Source organism: Neltuma alba, unplaced genomic scaffold, assembly GCF_004799145.2.
Source record: "Neltuma alba isolate B1F8T4 unplaced genomic scaffold, ASM479914v2 tig00012867_pilon, whole genome shotgun sequence".
NCBI lineage: Eukaryota > Viridiplantae > Streptophyta > Magnoliopsida > Fabales > Fabaceae > Neltuma > Neltuma alba.
The window spans coordinates 130,281-140,799 of record NW_021637247.1 but is presented as its reverse complement, the minus strand read 5'-3'; the positions used below and the strand labels follow the sequence as shown (position 1 = coordinate 140,799).

Genomic DNA, 10,519 nt, shown 5'->3' with positions numbered 1-10,519 from the left:
TAAACATGTCATTCTCTTCGTAATCAACAATAAACCTAAATACCAGTTAAACAATGGAAAACAACGACGGAACAAAAATGTCAATAAAATAATCTGTGGGCGCTCGAGCGGACTTCATATTAATTGCTGAGAATTCGTTCTGACGTGGCATGAATCCGGAGATCACGATAACTTGGAAGGCGGGCAACTGTGGGTTCCTGGGAATCTTCCGGGCCTCGAACTAATCCAGGAATAGCAGTATAAAATAACGTATGGATCTGAATTTTCCAGAAACAGTAAAAAGCGAACTATACAAAATAATTCTATTCCATTATCAAGTTATACCCGGGGACGGTGGGGCCCACGCAACAGAATGCGTCGCGGCCACGACTTTTGGGACCAGCATCACCTCGCAAGTCGCTAATATTGCTATTACGGGGTCAATATTTTGAGTTGCTTTTAATACTGGCACTGGCTTTTCACTGAGATCATAAACCATCGAGGAAACGACTTCGAAACTACAACAGCCAAGTAGCGGAGACAAGAAAAGGCCTCCCATCTTACTATTGTTAATTATATTTCTTGCCCTATAATATTGTTATCGCTATTTTCTAATCAATTTTTTCATAAAATACTTCTTTAATCCTATTTATGAAGCACAGGGAAAAATCATTTTAGACTTATTTATAAATCATTTTATTAAATTTTTAATATAAATATACTATTTTATTTCTTATTTATTATAATATAGATAGTTACTTTTTTAAATGTGTATGTATTAAATAAGAATGAAGTTAAAAAAACTGTTATATTTTAATAGAGAGTTAATATTGTTTAAAAAAATTTTAGTTTATATAAAAAATGTTTAAAATATCTTATAAATAGGATGAAAAATAAAGTGCGTGAACTCAGATCGCGCAAAATACGCCCCAATATCTCGTCCGTCGTTGTTTGAGCATTCACATAAAGCCATATCTGACGGCAAAACAGCATCCATGATTTTCATCAAATAACTTGATGTCATACCAAATCAACATCAGACGAATAAAAGGTATATATGTAACTGTTATGGAGCACGCCGAATCAGCATCCCAAACAGAACAAATAAGGACTGGTTATTAAACAATTCGAAATATGATTCAAATGAAAAGAAGCCGCACCATTTACGAATGAACTTGTCATGATATGATCACAACACGAGATGACATGAATGGACTTGCTTGAGACAATAGGGATGTGACGAACACGAAAGGATGGTGAAGTCAAAACACATGGATGGAAATAAGTTAACCTCAAAAGACGAGCGAGGTCAAAAAACACGCGAAGGGAATTAGTCTCCGAAGCTGGAGATAATTATACAGGACAGCTACAATTGAAACGAGAAAAAAATTAATATAATTTTTAGTTCTTATAATTTAATAAAAACACAAATCATTTTATTCATTATAAAATCAAAATCTATAATATGAGACTTGAGGAATCAAAATTAAAATAAAGTAAACCTGAGAAGTTAAAAATCATAGTAACATAAAGGGGGGAAAAACTTGAAAAGGCGACGGGTGAACTGCTTCGCTTGGGCCAGCCGTCGAGTATAACTAACTTGAAGGGTGTACTTAGCTTATTTTTTGAAATTTATAAATTATGGCTTCTGATTTAGTTTGTAGTTTAATTAAACATGGAGGGCTGGCGTATTTTTGAAGGTAAAACGATGCATAATTCTATGCCGAGGGCATTTAAGAGGATGTTTGGATAAATTTAAAACTATAGTTTCAGAAGTACTTTTACAGTATACGAAAATAAAAATGTAAAAGATTTTGTCTCGATTTACAAAAAAATATTTTTAAAAAGTGATTATTAAGATATCTAAATACCTCTTAAATATGAGGAGGGCGAAGTATGGGAAGGAAAATGAGGTTGAGTTTGAACCGTAAGTGAGAGTGGCCACATGGCAGGGAGAGTAGGTGGGTGGCAGGTGAAAAAGGGAACCCAGAAAAAGAAGATAGCGGAGCTTGACTTCAAGTCAACAATTAAGGGGTATTTGGTTTCTTTGAAGAGCATTCTTAGAAAGTATTTTTTCACAAATTAAAATAAATTTATTTTTTAAATTTATTTTGTATACTGTAAAAATATTTTTAAAATTATAATTTTAATCCTATTCAAATACTCCTGAGTCTTGCAAAGTTAGTGGTGGATGACCTACCATAAGCGGAGGCTGGAAGACGGGAACTAGCATTACAACCCCCCTCCCCAAAAAACAAAAAAAGTGTTTCTTGTTTTCTTAACGGAAGCTGTGTCCTGCAGGAGTCGTCAGGAGGGTATTCGTACGTACCTTGCTTAGCCCGTTGGCAAGTACTAGAAATTTGTTGCGCTGGCGTGCGGATGAATCTTCATAATATTCGTGCCTCGTAACTCTGGCGAAAAACCATTTTCACCCTTGCTTGTTTGACTTTTAAGCATTCCCGTTGAAACGAAGCCATAAACTCCACCAATAAGAGAAGAGGCCAAGTCGGGCCAGGCAAACCAATGGAGTCAGTAATTCAACACATCAAAAAGGGTCACGCGGTCAAAGATGAATCAACACGTCCTTTTCCATCTCAACTGCCAAGCAAGGCCAGGGGCCTGCCTAGTCAATCATTTTGGGCCTCTAGATCTCCTCAGGCAATTAAATCCAACCAGCTGATTATGCTTCCCCGAATGGACAAGTAAACAAATACTCCTCCTAATTATTAAGTTGATATTAGTTTTAACTATAAAATTTATTTATAAGTAAGAGAAAGAGGAAGTATATTAAAAAAATAATTGTGATATTTTATAAAAAATATATCATATTTTTTATAATTAACTAACTTATCAGATTTTTTTAATTTAATTAAATTAGTTAAATAGATTTTATATCAGAGAGCCGAGGAGCTATTTGACTTACTAAAAAAAGTTCTTAATTTTCTTTCACGCCCACGACTATATACAGTCCGAAAACCAAATAAGTCGTGGCTCTGGCAAAAATCATTTTCACCAATATTATGATTTATGATTTGACTTTTAGGAATTCCCATCGAAACGGAGCCATAAACTCCACCAATAAGAGAAGGGGCCGGACAAACCGATGGACTAAGTAATTCAACACATCAAGGAGGGTCCCGTGGTCAAAGATGAATCAACACGTCCTTTTCCATCGCAGTCGCCAAGCAAGGCCAGCGGCCTCCCTCGTCAATCATTTTGGGCCGCTGGATCTCCTGTGGCAATTAAATCCAACCACCTGATTATGCTTCCCCAAACGGAGAAGTAAACGAATACTCCTGCCAATTATTAAGCTAATCTTAGTTATCATACTTATTAATTATTTTTAAATTACTCATACTGATACTCTCTAAACCAGAATCAAACAAGAGAATGAGGAAAAGTATTAATGAAGACGATTATGATGCTTTAATAAAAACATATCATATTTCTTATAGTTAACTAATTTATCTAATTTTTTAATTTAATTAAATTAATTAAATAGGTTTTATATTAAGGATTAGAGAAGCATATGCTGTTGACTTACTAAAAAAAATTCTCAATTTTCCTTCACGCTCACACTATATAGTTCGAAAACTAAAGGTTTTTTTTAAGATAAAATTTGCCCTCATTCTCCACAATAATACATATCGGTCTTGGTGGCCAAACAGATACAAAAATCTGAACGCTTAAAAAAAATCAAACAATTGACGTAATGAGAACCATCTCGTGCCGCTTAAATAATGCAAATATCACCAACAGCACATGAAAGGAGGAGACAGAGGAAATCTGCGGAGTAAAACAATGATTTAATTATAGGAAGATCGTTGTCTCAGATTAAGGAGAAAAAAAATTAATGTGGCCAGGTTAAAATTTAAGACAGCATGGTTGACCGTCAGATAGCGTGGAAAGAATGAGCGGGAGGGAAAGAGCGGGCGTGCGATGCACACAAAGGGCCGTACGCGATCGAATTCCGTAAGCGTCAGGAAACCTAATTTGATCCCAAAACTAACTTCCCCACATTCTTCAGTTTTCTAAATCTCTTCGGTTTCATCTCATGGCCCCCACTTGGGAATATGCTTTTGCCTATGGCGTTGCTGGTCTCTCCCGGCGCACATGATAAAACATCTATTTCTCTCAAAAACAGATTTTACATGAATTATTCTGGATTCCAATAATTAATGTTCTCCTTTTGTTTTATGCTAAACTACAGAGCAATAAGTTCCTTTTTAGCCTAGTTGTCACCACCAGCTCTGTGGTACCACTAGCCCACTTGTGGAGGCCTCTGGAGCTGGTCATGTGCGGTGCGCCCTCTCGTGATACTATACACCATGCCAGGCGTTTAAATGGCTCAAATCGAATTTTCATTATTCATATTAAACATCATTTTATTCTATCAGAAATTATTTGAAAATCTAAGATCCAATCGGACCAGATCAAAGATCCAGATCGATCTGCTTTCTCATCTGGCTTTTGCCGGCATCCCTGGGGAGTACGGGGGACCATGGTGGCATAAAAATAAATCAATGAATGGAAAAGCGGCCACATACAGGACACGACACGCCACACCAAGAATATTATTTTCATTTTATCAATCACCAGTTCACCACTCTTGTTTTATCTGTGAATCATGTCAAGACGGGCGTCAGCTTCACGCACCTCGAAAGGAGAAAAAGGGTGCAATTTCGTGTTCTATTTATATATTTATTTGTTTTTTTTGCCAACGACATTTGGTTTATTTAAGCCCCTCCCAGGTTGACAATTTCCCCGTCTTTTTATGATATTTGTGTCCATCAAAGTCCAGAAACATTATACTTTTCCTCCTATTCAACGTATTTCACATTAAAAAAAATCTTAAATTTTATTAATTTTTATTTAAAATTTAATAACTTTTTAATTTTATTTTTATTTAATATACTGTTATAGTTTTAAATATAAAACTCATTTTATAGTGTAGTTACAAAACAAGTTTTATATTCAAGACTGGGACGAGTATATTATATCCCAAGAAAATAAAATTAACACAACAATAAATAGAGGGTAAAATTATACATTTATGTAAAAAATTTCTTTCCTTACCCTACAAATAGGATCAAAAAACTTTTTTCTCTTTCTTTTCCCTAAATAGGAATAGAGGATTATATGTTAATGTTGTTGTCAAATTTAAAGAGAATTAGTTAGATGGAATTATATCGCTAATTAACTTCGGGGCTATGCTAAGTTTTTGGGTGTATATCTATTTTATGTATCGGTTTAAAATGTATAATCTTCTTGTGCATGTAATATAAGTATTTTATACATAACATAACTTTTTTTCTCTTTTGTTAACAGAAAATGAAAGAATTTCTTCTTCGTATTTGTTCTTCTTCTTCTTCTTTTTTTCACTGTTTTGGTTTTTCCCCGTGTTTTTAATGCTAGAACATGACAGGAGCAGATTCTGATGGGTTGGGCTCTCAACGTGGCCTAATGTGGAGTATTATCCAATACATAAGCCCCAAAATGGACATTGGCTGGGCTCCACCGCCAAGAGAACGAAAGGCAGGATTACATAGCCCGCCAAAGATAAAAGGAGCCCGCCCCCGGCCACGTTTTACAAGCGAATAAGAAGGGAAAATCACAAATAAAGACTCTTAAATTATCAAAATCACAAATGAGGACCTAATTTCATATTGTAAATATGAAATTTTGCTGAAATGTCTAAAATGCTTCTTAGTCAAATGACAACTTGACTGTAGGAAATGACAAGTTCACTTTAACGAATAACAATTTCAGTAGATTAGATCACAACTTAGTTGAAGATATGCCAAATGACAAGTTGACTATAAGAAATAACAAGTTTACTTTAACGAATAATAACTTCAGTAGATCAAATCACAACTTAACTTGGGGACATTTTAGACATTTCGTCAAGATTTTATACTTACAATATGAGGTTGGGTCATTCATGGTAGTTTTACTTATTCAGGTGATTTCTGCATAATCTTGATAATTTGGGGGGTCTTTATTTGTCATTTTCCCTAAGAAGAAGGCATACTCCGACCAGGATGGAGCCGGAATGTCTCCATTACAACAGCTCCCTCCATTTTGCTTCCACTGAAAAAATGATGTCGTTCTTCTAAAAACAATTTTCCTCGTTTGCTTATTTTAAAACTCAACGACGTTGTTTTTTTAGTGGCGGCAAAATGGAGAGAAATTACAGTGGAGAGGTTCTAAACCTGACCAAGATATGCCCCTCCTGTTTCGTTTCACTAGATAGAAGAATAATAAGTTGCATCTGTTCGTATCTTTATAGTTTCAAGTGATTGATAAAGGGGAAAAATAAAAGAAAAAGAAAAAAATTGTAGGGACCTAATTAAGAACAAGTAAAATTATAAGGGCCCGGAAAAAAAGTAGGAAAATCTTTAAAAAGAAAAAAGAAAACTTCTAAAATTTCAAAATTTCAAATCTGGAACGATTATAAAAATATATTGTTATTTGTTTTTCAAATGTTGTTAATTGTTATTGAAGTGTAGTAACAAGACTTGTTTAAAATTTTGAAATTCAAAAATATTTTTTTTGGGATTTTTCCAAAAAAAGTATAGGAGCCTGTTTAAAAACAAATGACATTGCAGAGATCTGTTAAAAAAGAATATAAACTACAAGACACGAATAAAAATTAAAAGAAAACAAAGGTCCTGTTTTTTCATTGTCAGCAGTTATTAGGGTTTCTTTTTTTTTTTTTTATTGCTCAGGATATCATTCCACTTGAACAGTAAAGACTAATTTTTCAAAATATTGTGACGTCATGATGACGACCCTTTCTAACAATATTTTTCTCTATACATATCATTCCAAAAATCAAATTTGAAATATGATACATAAAGTGCTCAAATTTTTTTTACCTGGACTAACACTCGCTAGTTATCAAGGTTTCGTTTTCAGTTGCAACAACCATGAACTGGCAATTCTAACTTTTTATGTGGTTCAGACACCCTAACAATGCTGTCTCCGTAATTTTGTTGAAGTTTTGCTTCGAAAATATAATTCTTTTTTGAAATAAATTATATATATATACATATCATGGTTTGACCTGCATGTAATTATTTTTTGCCCAAGCATCTCTCATCAACTTGAATACATGATTTTAATAAATTATCATAAGACACTGTTTATTTTTATAAAAGCGCTCATTTAGGCCTTTCTCTACTTAAACTTTCTTTAAAAAAAATAGAGATAAACCTCTTATTACAAATTTAACTGGCAAATGGTCCATAAAAGAATTGATTGCACAGGGAAATATTAATTACACACAAAAAAGGTAAGTTGCACAAAGAGAAGATATTTTCCACAAAATATTATTTAGATACAAGGTATTAGTTTGCACGTAAAAAAAGATAAATCGCACATAAAAAATTTTATTTGTATATCGAGAAATTAAATTACACATCACACAAAAAAAGATTATTACATATAAAGAAAGATAAATTGCACATAAACAAAGTTAATTTGTACAGAGTCTTTAGATCCCATTTGGCAATTAAATTTTCAAGGAGAAATTTATGTCAATTTTCCTTTTTAATAAATTTGTTCTCTGTTTTTTTTGGAAAAAAGAAGCAACAATAATGTAGTTTCTTTAAATGGAAAACGCTTGTATAATTTTCATGCCGAAAACGTTTGTATAATGTACACAGATCTTGGTCGCTTGACACGTTATAACGACATCCACTGTTGGTGGACGGGACGAAACTTGATCGGACACGTCATCGCGGGCGGGGAGCCATGAGCTAAAACAATTTCTTTTAAACCATTTGATCCTTTGAAATTACTACTCCCTCCGTTCCTTATTATAAGAGACATTTGATGCTTATGACATGTTCCTATATATAAGAGACACTTACAAGTTGTCTCTACTTTTTTGTGTTGATTTACTATTTTACCCATATTTATTATTTCCAACTCACACTCTCTCTCCCTCCCACTTCTTTTTCTTTTAATAATTTAATTGTTCTCTCTCATGTTTTCTCTCCTTATTAATGAGGGCATTTTTGGAAAAAAATTATACTTTTTATACATTAATTGTTCTTAACTAATTTTAATTGTTTTTTTGATCAACGTACTTCGGTTATTTGTCTCTTATAATAAGAAACGGAGGGAGTAGTATTTTTCATAAGCATTTATTATTTTAAATGCAAAAACATAGCAAATCTAGCGACGTTAATGATAGTATCTTTCTTAAATGTCCATTTTGGTAAGGACCAAGTGACAATAATGATTTTTGGCCCAAAAAAAGTTGACAATAATAGTTTTTTATTTCATTTCTTCTTCTATTCAAGTGAAGGAGGCTTATGATCAAATATGCGTCACTAAACCTTATTTTTGTAATAGTGATTTTTAATGTCTTTGTACGTTGTCATCCAAATAGAACCATTTAAAATTAATATTTTAATCATATCATATACTGCTTCCGATCCTAATTATAAGAGCCAGTTGACTAATTTAAGGAGATTAAGAAAACAAGTTGAATTAGTTATTTGTCTTAAATAAGTATTGTTTTGTCTAAAATACTTTACTAATTAAATGTATTGACTAGAATTATAATTATTAGAAAGACTATTTTGAAAAAAGTTGAGTAAATGTGGGAGACAAAGTAAATTGAAATCTTATATTTATGATCAAAATAAAAGTTAAACGGAATCGATCGGAGGTAGTAATATATATACATTAACAATATTTTTTTTTTGAGGAAACATATATTAAGAAATACTATCATCTTTCCGCCTGGCTTATGTGTTCATGGCCTACCGAGTCAAACTCCTCGCGAACTCACCATCCCATGCGTACAGAAAAGGTTGTTTTTAAAATATAAAAAAAATATTTGTGAAACAATCAAGTAGTCACATCATGACAACACAGAAAAATAAGAAAAGATGTTCCACTAATTTATCCTCTGTTTCGGCAAAATCCCATATTTCCTTTCAATACAAGAACCATCATTAATCATTATAGTTAATGTAATTAAATTATCAGCTGCCAAAAGCCTAATCTCACCACCACAATAATCAAAAATCACAATTTTAAATAGTGTCCACAGATAAATCTGGCGTTTTCTGTCTGTATCACTTTCCTCGCTCGCAGCACAGACTCTCACACACGCCCTGGCAAAGCTAAAAACATGGTCATTACTAATCATCACGCATTATAACTCACATTAGAATCATTCACTACACTACAACTCTACGGGATTCAATTGCCCCCATAAACCTTTTCTTCCAATCTAAGCCTTTTGGCTTTTCTTTTTCCTTTCTCCCTTCCCCAGTTTATATACCCCTCAATCCCTCCTTCTTCCACAGGAAGCACCGGCCTCAAAAACAGAGCACGGAAACAGAGAGGATGACCTCTGTTTGCATCTCTAACTGCGTCAACGACGCACGAGACCCACGTGTTCCGGTGAGAGCCACGTATGTGAACCTCTACAAGTGGCCGGAATCGGACGCCGAGTTCGTGAGGTCTGTGAGCCACAACCGACGGAGAGGATCGCAGGTGTATGGACACCCCAGGGTGGTGGATAGTATCTCCTGCAGGCAGATGTATCTGAGAAGCTACAAATTTTCCCGGAAAGAGAGCATGCCGGAGAAAACCCAGAAGTGCTTCGGGAGGGTGAAGGAGAAAGTGGGTCAGGGGAAGAAGAATAAGCCTGCTTCGTCCAGGAAAAGGAAGTGTTTGGTTTGGAGGAAAGTGAAGGAAATCTCATGCTCTGCTCTGTTTCGGATTTTCCACAGGTTCTTGTCTTGTGCTGCTAGCGTAGATGTCGTCGATGAAAAGGATTGACTTTGCTTAATTTAAGGTTGCAACTCGTAATTTTGCTTGTTTGTTTTCTTCTATTTATGATCAATCGAGAGAGTATAATTATATTATATATTTGTTTATGAATGTGTGGATGTAAGAAAATGCACAGTAGGAATGTTAAAGACAAGCACGAGCCTCTTCCTTCCCCAATGTATATTTATTAAATTTTGACGTTTTGTATCAAGCAAATATGGCCTGTCTTCTTCTTTCTTCCCATTCATTTCGCAATCAAGAATCGTTGGCATATAAATTCAACTGTCTCTGGGATTCCAGTTTTCAAAGCATGGCGCGTCAGCCATGGAAGCAAGCACCAGAAAATCTGTCGTCGTCCTCGTCATGAACCGATCGAGTCCTGGCCTCTTTTGATCCTCTTTCCTAGGTTTTGGCTTTTCCCAGGTTGAAAGAAACTTCACAGTACATAATTAAAGTATTTCTTATGCGTGTCAATTGTGCGAACGGTTATAAAATGAAACGAATATTTGTGGGTGATTCATTAGTAGACGCCGGAGCTTATAGATTCATCCGATAGCCAAGTGTTCGTCTCCACTGTTTCTTTTTTAATTAACCTACGAAATGCTTTCTTTGATGAGACGAGTTGGTTGTTATTTTCACTGGCCCTAATTATTTATTTCTACAATGTCACATTATTTTAAATCTTAAATACCTCCATTCAATGCCCTCCATCTGAAGGGGATATGGAACTGGAAACCAATAATAA

The 10,519-nt window shown here is 34.3% G+C and overlaps 1 protein-coding gene across 1 annotated transcript; it reads left to right on the top strand.

The window, feature by feature from the left end:
* The first annotated feature begins 9,209 nt into the window (after positions 1-9,209).
* On the top strand, positions 9,210-9,982 carry LOC114731994 (uncharacterized). The gene has a single exon (XM_028919264.1). It carries the CDS (start codon positions 9,346-9,348, stop codon positions 9,781-9,783), a length of 438 nt encoding a protein of 145 aa, XP_028775097.1. The 5' UTR covers positions 9,210-9,345; the 3' UTR covers positions 9,784-9,982.
* The last annotated feature ends 537 nt before the right edge of the window (positions 9,983-10,519 follow it).